General features: G+C 40.5%; 1 protein-coding gene across 2 annotated transcripts in view; it reads left to right on the forward strand.

The window, feature by feature from the left end:
* The window catches only part of tmeff1b (transmembrane protein with EGF-like and two follistatin-like domains 1b), a 37,005-nt gene that overhangs the window by 10,940 nt on the left and 5,420 nt on the right, over positions 1–20,645 (forward strand). The window contains exons 2-6 of one of the 2 annotated variants that reach the window (XM_049025044.1): positions 7,502–7,602; positions 8,186–8,315; positions 12,598–12,624; positions 14,213–14,309; positions 16,654–16,802. In XM_049025044.1, coding sequence (XP_048881001.1) covers positions 7,502–7,602; positions 8,186–8,315; positions 12,598–12,624; positions 14,213–14,309; positions 16,654–16,802 — 504 coding nt within the window. The remainder of the gene's footprint in view (positions 1–7,501; positions 7,603–8,185; positions 8,316–12,597; positions 12,625–14,212; positions 14,310–16,653; positions 16,803–20,645) is intronic. The other variant, XM_049025053.1, reaches the window with a different exon arrangement.

Here is a 20,645-nt window from a genome sequence, read left to right on the forward strand (position 1 = left end):
AAAATTCCTTCCTTGCTAGATAATCCATGGTCAAATGTGAGGTATTATGGCAAAGTCGAAGCATTTAGGAACAATAGAAACTCAGCCATGAAGTGGCAGATCAGATAAAGTAATAGAAGGGGGTCAGTGACTGCAGTGGCTCTGGCATTAACCTCAGCATAAAAACTGCGTGCCGGAAACGTCATAGAGTGGCCTTCTATGGCCAAGCAGCCACATGCAAGCCTCACATCACCAAGTGTGGCACCAGGAGCTGGATGGAGTGGTGTACAGCATGCTGCCACTGGAGCAGTGGAATCGTGTTCTGCGGAGTGACGAATCGCGCTTCTCTGTCTGGCAGTCTGGTGGACGATTCTGAGTTTTGTGGATGCCAGGAAACATTAGCAGCCTGACTGTTGATTGGTGGAGGAGGGATAATGTTACAGGGTTGTTTTTCAGGGCTTTGGCTGGGCCCTTTAGTCCCAGTGAAGGGAACTCTTAATGCTTCAGAATACCAAGATATTCTGGAGAATTATATGCTTCCATCTTTTTAAGAACAGTTCGGGGAAGGACCTTTTCTGTCCCAGCGCACAAAGCAAGGTCCAAAAAACATGGTTGGGTGAATTTGGTGTGGAAGAACTTCTCTGGCCCGTTCAGAGCCCTCACCTCAACCCCATCAAACACCTTTGGGATGAACTAGAACAGAGTTTGCAAGCCAGGCCTTTACATCCAACATTAGTGACTGACCTCACAAATGCTCATCTGAATCAATAGGCTAAAATTCCTAGAACCTGTGGAAAACCTTCACAGAATAGTGTCAGCTGTTTTAGCTGCAAAGGGGGGACAGACTCCATATTAATGCCTATGGATTTAGAACGGGAGGCCATAAAAGTTACTGTAGGTGTAATGGCCAGGTGTCCAGTAATTTTGTCCATATAGTGTATGCCTGTCAAAGCATGTTAACCCCTCCTACTGTCACCCCAGTATTTCCAGTAGCCATCCAATATACCCATATGTGTGATGACCACAAGCATACCATGTATGGCTAATTAATACTTCATCAAGTTAATTTCCTAATTAAGTTAACTTAGCTGGTGGTGATATTTGGCTGGGGTGCCTCTGAGGAGAGGTTTGGGAACTGAAGCGGTGTTCATCTAGCCATCCAACAAGCTGTAAGTAATTTTTTTGGAGAAGAAGTTCTCCTCATTGTGTTACTGCTCATTTACATATATTCAGATTTTAAATGTTGCTCTTCTCTGTACAATGATATATTTACTAGGCAGATAAATAGCTTTAAACACATTCTATTACTACTTAAGACGAATTTAGGCTTGGACGCAGTTTCATATTACTTACTTTCCTATTGCTTTATTTTTGCGATATGTGTTCCCTAAGGTTTCCATTAGATTGTAGCAGCGTGCTGCTGAATACCTGATACCTTTAGCAGTTTATAAAGAAAATGACTTGTCTGGTGCTTGAAAAGACGGCATTACCAAGTGAAACATTTCGTATTGTAATAATCTTTGACAAAAAAAATTCGACCTTGCACCTACAAGTTGAGCAGTGAATTAAACTCATATCTCTGGTGTGTCTGTGTTGTGAATTGGATCTAGTCTCTTTATCACTCCTTAAGATAAAGTTGCTATCGGTTTGAAGAAATAACTCGATTCATTTCTGAGCATGGTGCCCTTTGTGTCTCAAATAAATGATGGAATTTTAGCTTCATGTTTCAAAGGAGCAAATAGGAGCATCCCTATACCTCAGTGCTGCGGTCTTGCCTTCCTTTTTAAAATGTCTATAACATGCTTAAAGGAGAACAGAATTTCTTTCAAAATTTTATTCCATTTTCATTCTAATTTTAATTCTCAATTCTGTTCTAGTGCTGTAAAGTTTTTGGAAGCTCCAAATCTACAGAGAAACACAGTTATTTACTCTTAATAGTCCTGGTAGGTGTGAATTGCCAAAATATTTGATATTTTGGCTTGATATAGAGTTTGGGACCAAAACCTTACATAGTTATAGAAAATTACAAAGTGTATACATTTTCTATTCAGTAGAAGCAGGCATTTTTTCAGTGCAGTAAATGCAACCCACGTACTGTCTCCATTTGATTTGCTTAAGGCAGCATTTAAATATATTCTTTTCTCTTCCATCTCTCTCATATTGAGCAGTACATTTTGCAGGAATAATCTGTACTTGATCTAAATTAACTCACTGCAAAAGTAAATTACACTGTCACCAAACAGGATTATTTCATGTGCATTTTGTTTTCATTAAGTTGAATTGCTGCAGTACTGGGTCACTCAAACTATAAGAACCACAAATCTCGTTGCTGCCCCAATCATACAGTAATGCATTAAAATTTAAAAAGCAAGAAATTACATTTTAAACTGCAAGGTGATTCATCCAGCAGGTTTAGACAGGGAGTGCAAGTACATTTTTGAGGACTGCACTTGTGCTTTGATGTTTTTGCAGCTACGTTTTTTTTTATTTAGCAGACAACTTCATTCAGAGCTGCACACATTTCAGAAAGGAGGCTCGTATGGTCCCTTGAGCAATTGGGGTTAAGGGTCTTGCCCAAGGGCCCGACGGTGACATCGCTCTGCCAAACATGGGATTTGAGTGGGTGACCTTCCGATTACATGTTATATGCCAGAGATGAGTTGGTATGTTGTTTGGAATGCTTGCTTATTTACTCTACCATCGACTGGTAAATTACAATTTAAAAATATTTCAAGGGAAATGCAAGGCTTTCATAACGGTAGCTGAAAAAAGTTGTCTGTGGAGACCAGGGGTACCTTTGTGTCATTATAACTTTAATACTCGCTGAATAACATTGCGGCCTCATATCTTCAGGCATGGGGGTTTGAATTCTGCCACTGAATCTTGCCTTTGAGGGCATAGAATGTGCATTCAAAGTCAGAAAACATGTAGTTTAAGTGCATTTCTACCTATAAAATTTTCTTTAGTGTGATGGTGTGGCATCCTGTTTATATTTCCAATTGCTTTATACCCAGGGCATGATGGGATAGACTGGCCGCAACCCTGCACTGAAGAATTCGTTACGGAAAGTGGATGGAAATATTTTAACATTATGATGATGAAGTTACTTAGCAGGCACTTCTGTTTGAAATGAATCTCAAGCTTCCAGTTATGCAGTGAAGTTTTATTTTCATGTTACTCAGATGCAGTAGCAATTACCATCCGTTGAATGTAAACTTTTGATCGATTTAACCCATTTACACATAAGTTCAAATTGAAAATTATATTGAAAGAATAAATAACATTTTGGATCATCAATATACAACATGCATAATCGATGGCAGGAAACCTCCGTGCAGATTTGTTTATTATTTATATACAAGCAGCAGTTTAATGACCAGCAGTATCATTTTGAGCCGTCATTTAGCGCAATGTCATACTATCATAGTAATAACATTTTACTGTTATGGACAATGGATGCACTTACTTATCTGGACTGGATGAAAGAAGTTTGTGGAGAGTATCTATGATATGATAAGCTATGATATGAAATTTACTAGTACCCATCCAACAATGCATCTATCCACCTATCCATCCATCTTCCAACCACTTATCTAGAGTACAGTTACTTAGGGGGGGGGGGGGCTTGGATCTAATCCCAGGCATCAGAGGGCACCTTGAATGCAATTCTTGTAGATGCAGTTAGTTAACCCCCACAGTAAATATTTGGCCCTTGGCAAACATGCCCCTGCTTAATGCGTTTTCAGTAAAGATTCCCCCGTGGTGGTGGCGGGGGGGGGGGGGGGTATTATGGTCTCGACGAGGATGGGATGAGCTGCAGTACTTGAAAGGAAACATTTATTCCTGATTCATCTCGGTTTGCAAAGAGCTGGGGCTCAAAGTCTCCCCTGGCTGGGGCACAGTCTGCGTTCTGTCATGGTGCAATGCTGCTTTAGATCTCAGGGCCGCGTCCACGGGTGGATGACGGATGTTTCACTTCCAGCCCCTTCTCTGGATCGGTCTCTATCTGTCATTAGAAACAGCTCAGAGCACTGGGGAAGGGAATGTTTTGTATTGATTATGCGATGGCAAAGCAGGGCTTTATCGGAGTAACTAACTCCAGTTCCATCGTCCATTCCAGAAATTCCAAAATGCTGTGCCTTGTTTTCCAGCACTCAGCCTCACCCTCACTTACATTTTCAAAGCTAGGTCCAATGCGTGCGCGTGTGTGTGCATGTGTGTGTGTGTATAAGCCCCATTCTGGGTTGTTCCCTGCCTTGTGCCCATAGCTTCCAGGATAAGCTTTGGACCCCCTGTGACCCTGAGTAGGAGAAGTGGTTTCAGGAAATGGTTGGATATATATATATATATATATTTTTTTTTTTTTGGTGCTTAAATGAATTTATTACCAGAAATAATGTCAAATTATTAGTGAAATGAATTACTATGGTTGGAAATCACATGCAGTCATTTTAGCCAGTTCCTCATCAATTGTGTTCTGTTTGCACAAACTGTCTCATAGAGCTCTAGGTTGTAGGTCTAGGTGGTTGTGGTGCTGTACTGGATGACGGTGTAGACATTGACAAACTGGCACTTTCAACAGTTGCAGTAGACAAACTGTCACTTTCCTTAGTAGCAGGTTCACTTGCTTGTCTTTTTACTTCCCACTGCACTGATGGATGTACAGTTCTCATGTGCCAATGCAGGTTATTTGTAGAACCTGTTCAATATGAGATTTTAACCTTGCAAGCTCTACACTCTGCCTTAGTATTATCAATGCAATTGAAATGTATCCAAATTTTACCCGTTTCCTGCAGTCACTCATTTTGTCGCGCACATCTCCTTCCTTCCCGTTTCTCTGTGGGTGTGATTACTGTATTTGTCTATGGGTGCGTTCGACTTCACACAGTCATTTGCATCGCTGGAAAGAAGTGCATTCTAGTCCCAACGCAATGCATCATGGTTAGGTATTTTTTGTCCGACTTCAGCCGGCGCTGCAAAACGTCACCATCCGTGACCATGGTACAAACATGGTACAAAAACCTCACGAGAGCAAGACAACTTAAGACTTAAAGCCCAAGTCGAACGCACCTCGTAGCACCGTCCCCCCTGCTCAGAGCAGACACGCATCGTGTAGTTGACCAATCCGTGCGGGTGGAAAAAGAAAGAAATAAAAAAAAGCGGCTCTGACTCCTGCTCACAGGCAGGAGCCGGCTCCGATCGTTCACTTCAAAGAGCCGACTCCAAGAGCCATTTCGTTCGCGACCGACACATCACTAGTTCACGTGAAATATGAACGTGTTCAATGAGCGCCGTTCATGCGCAACACTGCATGGCAGAAACTTCAGCCGTGATCTCAGTGGTGTAAGAACAGTGATAACTACTGCGCCACCGCACCATCCGAGTTACAAGATTCAAGATTCTTTACACATGCATAATCATACAGGTACAACATGCAGTGAAATGTATCCTGAACCGCTCGTTTGACTGTGCAGCTAGTTACAAAGGATAATAATAAAAAAATTATAAGAAGAAAAAATAATAATAAAAAAGAGAAATAAATGATTTTTTTCAAATAGAACTTTAAATATAACACGGATTTAAAACATATTTACAGATGTGCAATGTGCAGTTATAAGTTATAAAGTGCCATGCAGTTGTGTGGAATGATGACAGTGAGAATGAGACCCTGAGAAGGTTGCTGTCCAGTATAGTATAAAAGTACTAATAAAATACTATAATACAGTGTACAGAGAGGGGGGCGTGCCCTGATGAGGAGTCCAATGGCCTGGGGATAAAAACTCCTTCTGAGTCTTTCTGTCTTAGCCATGATGTTGCCAAATGGCCCATTTGTGTCAGTGTTTACCCTGTGATGGGTCGGTGTTGTATCCTGGGCTGTTCCCTGCCTTGCACCTGTAGCTTCTAAGATAGGCTTTGGAACCCCGCAACTGTGAATCGGACAATTGGCTGCAGACACTGGATGGATGTATCATGCCTGTGATTTCCCCTGATACTCTGACTTCCTGTTTCTGATCCTTCTTCCTGGGTTTTCACCGTTTTTGGATTGTGGTCTGTGTTTTTCTGTTAAACACCTGCGTACTCTGCATCTGGATCCTGTGTCTATTCGTGACAGATTGTGTGTATTCTAGATATCAATTATGCGTATTTTCCTGTGTAAACTGAGATGGCTGAACAACAAATCTGTTTTGTAGGCTTTTTACAGTTTTCTTAACGGAATTGACTGTCAGATTCTGCCTAGTGTCCCGGTTTGGGACACTTTACGGTATGAAGAAAAACACCTTTGGAATGTACCATCGTACAGTAGGGAAGAAAAGAGTAAGACTTTTAGGAAATAATGCTCAGCCAGGCTGGACAGGTCAGACCGTGATTTGCTCATTTCACTCTCTAACAAACTAGTGCATGTCGCTACCATCTGGCTAAACAATTTTCACATGAAAATGTTTTGTGTCAATATTTTTGAGGGTTCAAAATCATTGTTAATAACATCCAAAACAAGTAAAGGAATTCTGTGCTGATGGATTATATTTTTGTTTAATATTGTTGTATTATGATGATGATGATGATGATGATGATGATGATGATGGTGATGATGATGTGTATTTTCATCAGTGAATTATAGTTGTAATGTGTGGGAGGAAAATGGAGAATTTTATTTTATGTCATATTTCATTAATATAAAGAATGATCATACAAGCACTTTATAACTAAAAGTGCACATTAATTCGACATAATATTTTCATACAATATAAAGCAATGAAAAGCTCCCCAGCCCTGCAAGACACCTGTCCTCTTACTGTATATGACATATAAGACTGTCTCTGAAAATAAAGCAAAGATTCAATTTCCATATAAAGTGACAGGGTTTGGTTTGCAGGATGAAATTGAACTCTACCTTTAAGTTATAGACTCACAAGCAAAACCAAAGTTATCGATACTTCGAAACGTCAACAGGTGTATGAAGCAGCAAGTCTGCCTATATGAATAACAAAGTAATGTTTCATTTTGAAATAATAATTTGTATGAGTCCACTGAATTCTAACATTTTATATTGCTGTGTATTATTACAGCAATGTAAAACAAACATTTTAAATCTGGGGTGGCCAGTCTTATCCGCAAAGGACCGGTGTGTATGCGGATTTTCGCTGCAACTCCCTAATTAGACTATTACTAATTAGAGGACTGATTGGCTGAAGAGTCCTCACACCTGGATTTAAACAGCTGACCTACAGGTTATCACAAAGCCCTGCACACACACCAGCCCTTTGCAGGTAAGATTGGCCACCCATGGTTTAAATTATATGTACATTGTGGAAAAATTTCCAATATTTTGTTGTTCCAGTTGCTTATTTAATCATCCAACATATGATATTTATAAAGATTCTTTAATTGTGTCTTTGAACATTACCGCCAATATTTGTGTAGTAAGTTTTATAGCGTGATGCTAGGTGTTCTCACAATTTTAGCCACTAGTTACACGCACACATCCATCCATCCACCCATCCATCTTTTGCCTTTCTTGTAGACTTCTCAGAGAAGAAGAGTGATCTCCGAGTTTGTGACGATTCCACATGTCGATATGGTGGAACCTGCAGTGATGATTTGAGGTGTATCTGCTCGTTTCAGGTAAAAAGCTTTTTTCATCGCGTTCAAGTCAGATCCTTTTATTGGTTGTTTTGTAGTTTTACTTTGTGAAAGTTTTGTTTGTTCTGAATTGAATTCCTTAACGTCCCCTTCAGCCTACAAATCAGATAAGTACACTAAGAAAATCTTATTTATGTACAGCACATAAAATAAGTACGCATTTGCAAACAAGAAATTGCAATGCAGTGTATTTTGCTTCATATGTTGCCCCACTTTTGTCAATCGCTGTATAGATGGCTCTTTTTATAGAGTTTATGCTTTGAAACATGTTACATGGCATTCAGTGTAACAGCTGAGCATGTAGGTGGATGCCTGAAGGTCACTGACATTATAGACGCAAATCTTGCTTAGTAGATCTCAAGGGGAGCTTATTATCTTCTTCACATTGTCATGCCAACCAAGGAGTCAATGACTGTTCATATGAAAAGATGATGATGACCATTTAAAGAACTGTACGGATCTCCAGACAGATGACAGAAAAATTTGAATGCTCTTGTGATGGGTGAAATAGCCATCCTCATAAATTACAATTTTTTATGCCTTCATTTTATGTCTTGTTTTTTAGTGCCTCAAACGCCATAGACCAGTGTGTGGGTCTGATGGAGATACCTACCGAAATGACTGTTATTTAAGACAAGCGACCTGTAAGCAACAGAAACATATCACCCAAGTTTCAAAGGGGTCATGCTACCATGGTAAGTGTGACAATTAGGCACCATCAGGTATTCCAGTTTTGCTCTTTGTGTTATCTGTGTCAAATAAGACATATTTGCATGACATCTAAGGGAGGTGGACAAGGGAACAGAAGCATTTAACAATATGTTAATAACAAGGACACTGCCTTCGCTACAACTGTAAAGATTTCTTGGAATGCTGATATCAATAAGAAAGGTTCTGAACTGTGTGACAACAGGGTAGTGGACCATTCTTCAAGAAGAAAAGTCTGTTTGTTTGAGTGATGAAGGTTTTGGAAATCTACTTTGTACTCTGTACTCCAGAACTTCCCATAAAGGCTCATTTATTCACTGGTCATTTAGCAGTATGTATAGAGGCATTACCATCTTGGAATACGATGACATTACGAGGAAATGGTGCTCATACCTTTAGGGCCATCTGGTCCAGTAAAATGGCCGAATGTTTCTTGGCCATTATACATCCTTGCAGCACAATCATAGTCCCTAACGACTCCCCCAAGATGGTCAAGTTGGCTGCCCATACTTCTATAACGCCCAAATCATGTTTACAGGCTGACAACAGACATGGCTTGAAACCATCCGTTGATTTTCGCCAAACATAAACCCATCTGGATGTAGGAAAAAGGATGAAATATGACTCATCAGACCAAATTACTTTCTCCCATCACTTTGCGGTCCAGCTTTGGTGCTCGTTACACCAGGTTTTGTATCTGTATTCATCAGTCTCTGATGTAAGTCGTCTCTGGCCCTGCCGTAAGTTCCAGCTTTGCAAAGCTCACAAAATATTTTTTTTCCCTCTGAGACCGGATCGAAGGTATTCTGATTACGTTCTGTGGCAATTTTTGAGGCAAGTGCTTTTGTGGCAGCTATCCTGTTAAATGCCTGTCTGTGAGAATCGAATTGCTATCATTGTTTCCCTTTGAGGATGGAGTTTGTCCACATTCGGCACATGCTGCCATGATCTTAGAGACTGTTCTTTTTGACACAATAACTACGTTTACATGCATACTAAGAAAATAATTATTGTGTTAATCCAACTAAAACCGGACTTTTAAAGTACATGTAAACATTTAGCCTGACTGAAATTGTACTAAATTGAATTTCTCTGAACTAAAGGGCGCACTGTACCAGATTCCGTACTTCTGGTGCTTCAAGAAGGTACCAAAAGTACAGTACTTCAAGGTGTTGGTTTTCTACTGGCATAGAAACTGTTACTGGTTCCGAATGACATCCTAGTGTCAGAGCCCGCGGGTGCAGACGAGCAGGCAGGCGGGTAGGAGGTAGGGAAGGAAGAGGCAGGCAGGCTGATTACGGGGAAAACTGCGGTTTTATTCATGGGACGACAGCTACGGGGAGAACGGGACATCGCAAAGATACTAACATCAATGACGGACAACAAGCGGGACAAGACGTGGACTGAAATAGACAAGACAGGGCGAAACAACAGGATACAGCTGGGTACGGTTGGGGAAGCACACGTGGATAATCAAGGGGGCGTGGCACACACGAGGATCGGAGGAGCTGGGCTTGACACATAGCGCGGGCCAGGGTAATTTGTACTGAATTTGAAAAATGTCTGTAGTGGAACAGGACAATATGAGACATTAATACCAACATCGTAAGCTATGCATATCCAGTTCTTATATCGCTACTCAGCTAGATTAAGATCAGGCTTTTTTTTACCTTCAATTTGGTTCGAATATTATAGCACAGGGAGTTTAAGTCTCACTAAAACATTTTTACTTTGTCAGGAAAAAAAAAACCTAGCAAGTTTTGCAGTTTCAGTGATTATTCGTTTACCTTCACTGCTTTTGCATGAAAGCTGCAAGTGTTCTGCGAAACAATCATAATCATTCTCATCCTTAATTGCTGTTTAAATCACTTGAACATGGGTACGTGAGAAATTGAGGTTGAACTCCTTTTTTGTTTCATAAATACCCCAGTATATATTACAACAATATCGCTCTGCAAAATTTGAAAAATTTTCCAATACTGTGCTGTCATAGTATATTATACAAAATACTTTATTTCTTGTTATGCTATCCTCATCTTGTTGTGTCTGTTCTTCCTACCAGATCACAATTAAAGCTTGTGTCACTTCATTTGTCCTCGGACCCATTAATATAAATTTTATTTATTTATTTATTTAATGTCAGTGGCTTAATATGTCAACCGGACAAAGCCCAATACTAAAGGAGCCATATCGCCACCTACTGTAGCGAGTTAGATATACTTCGGTCAATAAATCAATTCCCCTCCCCTGCATGTATAATGGACATTAGTCCGATTAAATGGAGTAGTCAAGCTATAACCGTAGTTCAACTTAGCTGTGCATGTAAATGTACTGACTGAATAATTTATCAGTTTCTCTGGCCTATGAACCAGCAATTCTGGCACCAAGTCTCTTGTTTCTTTGGACTCTGTTGTCCCAAGTTACTCTGAAATCTCACTAATCAAAGTACAGAGTGTCAGACCTCTTTTACAGCACATTCTCACAAATAAACCTAATCTGACTGATTTTCGTAGCTGTGTTTGTGATTTAGTTTCTTAAAATTTGAAGTGCTTTTTCTTAGCTCATGGGAGTTTTACTTACACAAAAATGTTCTGAGGGTAGAACAAAATTGATTGATTTGATGAGAGAGAACCAATCAAATTCTGGAGGAAGTCGGTCCAAGCAACTAGAGGAGGCAGGGCCAAGACATCTGATTGATTGGTCCCGCCTCCTCTAGTTGCTTGGACCCATCTCCTCTGCAATCTGATTGGTTTTCTCTCTGAACCAATCATTTTTCATTCGACCCTCAAAACATTTTTGTGTAAGTAAAACCCCCACAAGCTTTTTTTTCTTGGGGCACCCTCCCAGTAAATTACCATGGTTACTGGGAGACTAGTCCTTCTTGGTGTTGAAAAATATCAGTAACTCTCACAATACTCTGAGACAGGATATCATTTAAAAAAATCTTTGGCTTAAGCAGGCTAAGCAGGTAAACAATGGCCAGGGCTTATTAGAGCACTGAGATTTCATATTCTGTGCATTTCTTAAATTCTATCCATCCCTTCTGTTTCCTTATTCCATATCCACACTAACACAGAGTTCATGTTCACTGCAGTGAGTCAGTAAGCAGTTTCTTTTTTCAGTCACAATGCCAAGGTAGTTAGTTTGACTCTCAACTCTACAAAAGACATGCTGTTCAGTGTGAACTTAAGTCTCCAAATTGCCCTTTTCATGTGAATGCCCTGTGGTGGACTGCCACACCATGAATGGGATTCTCTCAGCTATATGCTAGAAGCCATTTAACATGAACACTGACTTTGTAAGGCTCCTATTTAAGCCAGAAAGGTCTTCTTTATGTTTAGCAGCTGAAGATGAAGTAGTAAAATCTTAAGCCTGGCTTTGAGTACAAGACGAGTACATAAAATAACCAATTTGTGTTTCATTTAAATCACACTTGCTTGTAGTTTTCATACGATGCATACTTGTTCTCGCTCTAATCCTGCATATGAATTAATTACATTTGTAATATGTTTGGATACAGAGTGTATTATTCTATACTAGTGTCTATCCATCCATCCATCCATTTTCCAAACCGCTTATCCTACTGGGTTGCGGGGGGTCCGGAGCCTATCCCAGAAGCAATCGGCACGAGGCAGGGAACAACCCAGGATGGGGGGCCAGCCCATCGCAGGGCACACTCACACACCATTCACTCACATATGCACACCTACAGGCAATTTTAGCAAGTCCAATTAGCCTCAGCATGTTTTTTGAGACTGTGGGGGGAAACCGGAGTACCCGGAGGAAACCCCACGACAACATGGGGAGAACATGCAAACTCCACACACATGTGACCCAGGTGAAGACTTGAACCCGGGTCCCGGGTGTGAGGCAACAATGCTAACCACTGCACCACCATGCCGCCCCACTATTGTCTATACTATTCATAATATGTTAGGGTACAGGGTATGCATAGTTAAATCTTTATTTCATTTACTAAATGTCGGTGTACAGGCCATGCACTAGAATGAATTTAGTTTATTTATAATGTATCAGTATAAATGGCATTCCACCCCTCTTGTTACACATGTGAAACCTTGTGGAGTGAGTCTGTAACTTGAAATGAAAACGCCCCAAGCTGCTGATCATTAGTGCTGACCCCAGATATTTATATCTGGCCCGTAGAGCATAAGGGGTCTTAGAAGTGTGATATTTCCAACGAAGCAGAACAGAAGCAATTCAGTTTGTATTGCGAGGCTGATCATTATGCGCTTCTCTTTTCATATGCAGATAATGGCTCTGGATCGGGAGACAGAGGTACGTTCTGCTTCGTATGTTTCGATTTGATGATTAATGCTGACCTGAAGCAGCATGAAGTCCTTGCATCTTCGCTTTTAAACTTTAATTCACCCTGGCAATTTATGTTGTGATCTGAGAAGTCAAATATAGGGAGGGTGATTACAGGCCTACAAATTCTCTGATACACTGACAGGTTTAAAAATCAATAGTATCAGTCTTAAGGTTGTTTTTCAGTTTGAATATGACATTGACAAAAAAGACAAAGCTTGCAGGATTGTTAACAAAGCTGCTTGTTGAAAATTGATAGTTGAAAACTGAAAAAGATTCAGATAAGCCCACAATAAGCAACGAATTTGATAATGGTTTCTTTGTGATGCAAGTAATTTCTTTAACTGCTGTTAAGATCTTTAAAAACGATTGGTTGCAAATCCTTCATCCTTCGGTTAATCTCTTGGAATTTGCCATAGCAACACTTGTGAGGAGTAAGGGAACCTGAGATTATTTAACGCGTCTCAGAGGCTGAACGCAGGTGAATTTCGGCAGCTCCCTACCTGAGTGCTGAGAGTGCTGTGAGGTAATGATGTCATTAAGCTGCATGGTTCGCGTCAGCACTGTGAGGTTGGCCACTGGTTGTGGGGAGAGCTGGGGTACACAGGTGTGTTTGGACAGAGCAGGTAATGAGACAAGCTATCACGCTAGCCAGTACTATTATTCCAATCTGAGGCACAGCCAGGGAGTGGAATGCTGTTTCAAACATGCTTATTCATAGTGCAAACTGCGATCCTACAAGTGTGCATCCTTGTCGTGTGCGTATCCTTAGCTCCAATCAATAAGAACCTTTGCCAAATTAACGCTGACGTATTGTTTATTAATGTCAGGTTTAATATTATATGAAGTTATATGAAGAGCTACATACATTATATTAAGAGTTATGTAAAATAATGTATGCTATATTAAAATCAAGTGGTGTGCTGTACATTAAAAGTAATCTCTAGTGGAGGTTTTATAATTGTTTTGTTCATGAGTTTTGACATGGACTGGTTGTTGGGTGGGGGGTATCTGGGGAGGGGGGTCTGGGGGTTGTAATTGTCAGGCTGAAGCAGACAATAGGACTGTATTATTCCTAAACGAGAAACCAAAATTGAGATATTGCCCTTTTAAACAAAGCAGACTCAAACAGCAAAGCCACTTAAAACACAGCTCATACCTGTATTTCGGACTATCAGAAGCACCCCTCTTATTGCCTTTTAAATCAGCCCAGCTGAACGTTTGCGAAACCCAGCGAGGGTGGCAGCCTAGTCGGGGTCAACTGGCTTTCATTACCTGAAGTGCTGCTTGACCTCGGTCAGGTTTTAATTGCTACAGTTTGTTCCACGTTCTGGAAAGTTCATACTGTTCTGTTTCCCGGCAACGTGTACAGATTTCAACTTAAATTTCCCTATAAGTTATTGCACACAAGGATCATTAAAATTGAATTTGTTGTCACAAAGACGGTATTAAATGTCTTCAACAGGTTTTTTTTTGTTGCTATGCACTTCAGTTCAAAGAATAGAATCATATGTATCTATAAGATATAATTTAAACATTAACTACTACTGTCTTACAGGATATGATGGATCAGGTGCGGATACAAGCAAGAAATTTACTAAGTGTGGAGAGTGCAGTTATGGGGCCGAATGTGATGAGGATGCTGAAGATGTCTGGTAAGTAATATGCCTTTGTAGGAAGTCTATATTCAGTGCTGTCAGCCAGCCTGGAAGCCTAGCATGCACTGTACTCCTTGTAACAGCCCCTTAAAGTGCCTGGTATGGCTGAATCTTGAGATTGGAGTACTTACAGTTGGGGGGGGTGCATTTCGCTTGCAGGTATTTCCTGAATCAGTAGCCTTTTTTCAAGATTGAAAAACTAAAATATTCTGGAGAAACCAAATGCATCACTATCCAGTTCAGTTATCTAAGAAATCAATGTATATTTTAGAACCGGAACCGCCTTAGAGAGTGCAGTTTACCTAGGGTTTGTTATACATACAGGTCTTGGACGAGGAAGACAATAATTTATTAGTATATTGTACTGTAGGAACTCTGCTTGCAGCCAATATAGCTTCAGCTCATCTTGGGAATGACAGATATAAGGTCCTGCACAGGGGCCAGAGAGATTTTGAGCCATTTCTCTCGCAAAACAGTGGCCAGGTCACTACGTGATGCTGGTGGAGGAGAAAGTTTCCTGACTTGCTCGTCCAAAACACCACAAAGTGGCCCCGCAATTTTTAGATGACTGTGCAGGTCATGGGAGACGGTGAACTTCACGTTCATCAGATCACTCTGTCGCCAGTCTTGCTGTGTGCATTGGTGCATTATTATCCAGATACACCTGCAGGGTATAATATTTGAACCACTGGGTGAGCATTGTCCTCCAGATAGTCCTCCAGAATGGTTTGGAAGTACTTGGTAATGACGTGCCTATCTAGATCCAGTACTGAGCCTGGGGAATCCCATGATGGTGCAGTCCAAACCATCACTGATCCACCACCGTGCTGTAGTCTGGGTTCACAACAGACGAGGTGGTACAGTGAGCCTCTGGGGGCGGATGTGGGAAGGACAGTGAAGGTGGCCTCATCAGAGAACAATACATGTTTCAGATTATCTACAGCCCAATACCATTGAATGTGATATTTGCCAATGACAGGAGTGACCAAAGGTTTGGCTATAACAGCCTGATCATGGATACTGACCCTCTGTAGCTCCCGACAAGCAGTTTGTGCGGAAACAAGAGAGTCCAGGTGCATATTTAATAAGAGTTGGGCAACTGTGGTTTTATGTTTTTTTGTATATGTTCTGGGTTAGTACCCAGACATCCTTTTCAGACAGCTTCCTCTCGCATCCACAGTTACTCCTGTGGAATGTGGTCCATCCTTTGTGGTGGTGGGCCGACATGACCCTGAATACCATGGTTCTCGATACACTACAAAGACTTGCTGTCCTGGTCACAGATGTGCCAGCGAGACGCGCACCAGCAATTTGTCCTCTTCTGAACTCTCATATATCTCCCATGTTGTGTAGATTGCAATATTTTATGTACAACTGTGCTATTGCCCTGCTAATTCAGGCTTCACACTCTGCTCTTACTGATGGATGCAGTGAAGATTGGCCACCAGGCCATTGATATATAGGTGTGAAACTTCAAGTACTATTTTGGCCAGAGTTTTAGTTTCATTGTCCAACCTCTTTATATGTCTGGTGTTATTTCCACACATGTGAGGTTCCACAGTATTAATGTACGTAAGATGAAATAACTGCAAGCTCCAGTCAGCAAGTAATGAAATGTCACTCTTATATTTCAAAGAATCACACAGAAACACTGTTGTCACCACACTATATGGCTTTTTTCTTTTGTTCTCCTTTTTCACGCACTACCACTCCACCGGCACCACCGATACAATCACTCCGGCATTACATAATGATTGCAGCACATTCTCTAACTCAATGTATCACCACAGAACAACAATAAGACCCTGGTGTGCAGACATAACAGTTACATTCGGAGCAGTTGGTTTTTCTTTCATTTGTTAGTGCAAGACAGAAACCAAATAGACTGGTTTCAAGAGCCCAAGAACTACGCAGTGGATGCCTACAGCTGGTTATTGTCTGATAGGAATCCACACTCATCCGGATGTTTCTGTAGCTCAGCAACTGCAGCCTTGTGTTAATGGCTGTATATACTGTAAAACGTAACCCTTTGCTCTTATGAATTCACGCTTCCTTGCTTAGCATTTTCATGGGCAGTGTGTGGCTGAGGATTCGTTGCCTGTGATCAGAAGGTCTCCAAGTTCAAACCCCAAAGTGGGCAGGATAAAGTCACCAATGGGCCCTTAAGCAAGGCCCTTAATCACAGCTGTTCCAGGGATCATCTAACCTTACTTTCAATTATATATCACTTTGAATAAAAGCATCATTTAAATAAATAGGTTGTAAAAACAATAGCTTTCCTATAGGTGACTTCACACTGTGCCCCTTTTTTACGAGTTGGACGCTTCTCTTGTTGCCTCAGGTGCATTTGCAACATCGACTGCAGTGGTCACAATGAGAACCCTGTGTGTGGGACCGATGGGAATTCATATGATAACCCCTGTTTGGTGCGAGAGGCGTCCTGCTTGAAGCAGGAGCGGATTGACGTTCAAACCCTCGGCAGATGCCCAGGTAAGTTTAAGATCGAAAAATGGTTTCCCAGGATGGGTAGAAGACTAAGTAATATATAAATAATATTATTAAGATTTTAAGCCTACAAGCTCTCTGACATATTTTTTTCAAGTGCTAAAAATACTATTTTATTATTTTAATGAATGTGAAACCAGTGCTTAAGTGTATGGAAACTTACAGAAATGGAATACAGAATATGTAGTTTCTCATAGTTCTCAAAGAAAAAGAATCTGTTGATAATTTTTTTTAGGTGTAAGTTTTCATGCAGATTATGTACAATACTTCATGTATGTAGTAAATGATATCTTTTGTTGACTAACAAGTTTTGTAAGTAAAAATAGTTTTTATTTTGGAATTTGGAGATGTCATGTAACTGAAATATCAAATACCCTATCTGCATGAATCTTATGGCATGATACAATTTCATATTTTTCTGAAAAACGGAGTAGAAATAAAACCTTTTAAGTGAGTAGAATATAACAAATACATGGAATGGCTGAGGTGCCCCTGAGGTTTGGGTACTTAAGTGGTGTTTATCCAGCCATCCAACAAGATATCAGTAAGTTTTTGGAGAAGAGAAGAAAATCCTGCTAAACTTTATTGTGTTACTCTAAATTTGCACATGTAATACTGTTAAAATGTGTTTTTTCATCCTGAGCAAATATATTACATATACAGATGCTCCTCTACTTACGAACTTCCAACTTACGAACTTTCAGACATACGAACGAAGAGGACTGTAAGTCCAAACTATGTTCATTGGGCTCCCGTTTCCTGTCCGCAACATCTTTTTTTTTTTTCTGCTCGCCAATTCCGCCGAGTACGACTTCTGGCCGCTACTCCCGCCGCACAGCAGCGTAGCGTGCCTACTCCCAGCATCCTAGTTCTTTGTACTTGCGTATACCCTTAAAATGATGTTGAATAACGACTTACGAACATTTCAAGTTATGAACGGCCGTTCAGAACGTATCCCGTTTATAAGTGGAGGAGCGTTTGAATATTATATATATTATACAGAACTTTGCAGTGGGTGTTTTGGTCAATTCAGGCTGTTCTTGCTGCCCAGCCAATTTCCTATAAAGTTCTGTGGATAATTGAATGCCTGAATATGAAGTGTTGGCAGGATTGTTTGTCCTGAATATATTTTTGCGGTATTAGCCATAGGGCTTGCCAGACAGAAGAATATTTTATATTCTGCATTTTATTCCTCCAGTGATGTGTTAGGCATACTGTAATTTTGCCCTTAGAAAAATGGACCCTATTGAACAGAAAAAAATCCATCAATCACTTATGAGATAATAATTTGCTGAAAATCGGGTGTGTTTATTTTGTGAGAGTGAACTAATTTAAAATAAAGGCCCCACTGCTAGTCTGGGGGCTCTGCACTTTCTGTTTTAAAAATCAAGCAGTGAATAAAACTGGGATCAGTGATTAGCATCACTCTTGAAATTTTTCAAACTGCACATTTAGTTGTGTTTTTCTTTGATGTGAGCTTTTATGTATTTACAACAAGGGAAGGGGTAGAGTGATGTTTTGCTACTTATATAGTGTCTCTGTCCCTGCAGAGCAAAGTCTGCTCATATTATAGCAGCAAGTGAGGAGATATCAGGTTAAGACATTGAAGTTCTGCTTGGGATCTTATGTAATTTTGCATTAGATGGGGGGCACAGTGGTGCAGTGCGCAGCTCTGCAGCCTTTAATTTGCAGGGCTGGGGAGTTTGAACTTTAATCTGCTCTGTGTGCCTGGAGGGTTCATGTCCCTCTGCTTTGTGTGGGTTCCTCTGGGTCCTCTAGTTTCCTTCCACAGTCCAAAGACGTGCAATTAGGCTAACTGCTGTCTCTAAATTGCCAAGTATGAAATTGAAAAAGGCAAGTTATGCAAGCAGAAAGTTATGTCTTAAATAAGATTTTTTTGTTTCTAATCATGTGACTATTTTCACATTTTTACTCAATACACAATTTGTTTACCTATAAAAACAAGCTACATGAAAATCCTGTCTGCCAAAAATTGGTTAGTCTTTGTTCTGTAAAATAATTAGTAAAAGTTCTCCTCATAAGATGGTTGTGCAGTAGCTTTGTTAAACAGGAAACATGCTGCAACTAAATGTCAAAGCTAGTCACTCTTGGACATGCAGTGTGTGTCAATGTTTGATCAGACTTGATAGAAAACCTTTATTTGCCTCTATCGAGAGATGTATTGATTAAATTATTAAGCAGTTTTCGAAGTGACAGATCATTTGGGATGACATTTACGTTAGAAAAATAATAATATTAATAATTTGAGAAGCATTTTCACTAACTTCCACTAGGGGTGTCCGTTGAGCCCACCCTTAATACAGATCTCATATTCTGAACCATTATTTTTAATAGTGGATAGTCATAGGGCCTCTGGTGGTAATCTTCTGATCGGCAAATGTGACATCTTCACTACTGTGTGTTCTTTTCAATGTTTTAAAGCTGCCATTTCCACTTAAATGTTAGTTCATGGAAATAGAAGAGCATTTCAATGTCCTTTATAGATCATTAGCTGCTATGGTTAAGAGATTTAATTACTTAAATTACCCGGCAAACATTTAGACTGAAATGCAATGTGTATATTCAAATAAGTATCTGTCCAGTCTCTCTCCAGCTTCCAAGCGCTTATCCAGTAAAGGTTTATCAGAGGCCTGTAGCTTTTCCCAGAAAGCACTGGGGCAGGGGGACACCCAGGACAGGATGCCAGGTCATCATGTACACGCACATGTACACATGCGCACATTCTATGGGCAATTTATAGAGACCAGTCCACCCAACTGCATTTTTTATGCTGTAGGGGGAGAGCCATGTAACACAAGGAGATTCAAACCCCCAACCCTGGATGTTCGAGGCAACAGCAGTTCCCTTTGGTAAAGCACTCATGTTCGTTATAAGACAACACAACACTCCTTGGGGGTACTGATTCAGAGTTAGAAGCTATATCAGTACCTGTTTAAGTAGATGCCAATTTAAGTGTTGATGTAATTTGAGCGTCATGCAGATTATAGGAAATTAAGCGAGCATGAAAGAAGCTACTAAAGTTTATAATGCATGTCAGTGTCTGAAAGTGAGACATATAACCTAATCCACAGATAGAGCTCAACTATAGTGCAGGCTCTCGGCGATAATTGATCGTATGTGATGAGAATGTTGTAAAGTCTGGAGGGAGTCATTACCATGTGATCCGTCAACAGCTAAACTGGAAATGTGAATAATGTACTGCATGATCAGTATTTCTAAGAGATCAAAATATTAAATTATAACTAAAGAGTCCAGCTTTGTTTTTGGTATTGGAAAGGAGAGTGAGTACGAGTTCCTTCGAGCCCGAGAGTGAACAGTGAGTCGTGTGAAGGGGGGTGTCTTCGGTGTCTGAGCCAGCCCACAGCTGCTGTCGTCTGTCCCAGGCAGGGGGGGATCAGATGGGCTGCCTGACCTCTAGAGGTGACTGTGGGCCTCTGTGATAGTGCAGTGCGGAGTCCTTTCATGAGCTGGGTGGACACTGCAGACACTGCAGACGGTGCCAGTAGGGTCTCCAGAAGTATTCCAGATATAAGGAATATCGCAGACTTCATCATTTTTTTTTATTATTAATTTAGATTATTTTAATCTTTTTCTTCATTGATTGATATCTTGAGAAAGTCATTATTGGGTTGCTCATCATGTATGTAATTAAACAACGGGCTACTCGGTATGCAGTGATCACAATCAGCAGCTAAGGTAACAAATAGAATATTAATCGTCAATAATGGATTTATCGGGGGGGGCATCTCGCGCACATGAAAACGGCTGCAAGGTCAATACTAACCCCCCCAAGGTGCCGACCTTCTT

This window comes from Brienomyrus brachyistius, chromosome 1 (genome assembly GCF_023856365.1).
Source record: "Brienomyrus brachyistius isolate T26 chromosome 1, BBRACH_0.4, whole genome shotgun sequence".
Classification (NCBI taxonomy): domain Eukaryota; kingdom Metazoa; phylum Chordata; class Actinopteri; order Osteoglossiformes; family Mormyridae; genus Brienomyrus; species Brienomyrus brachyistius.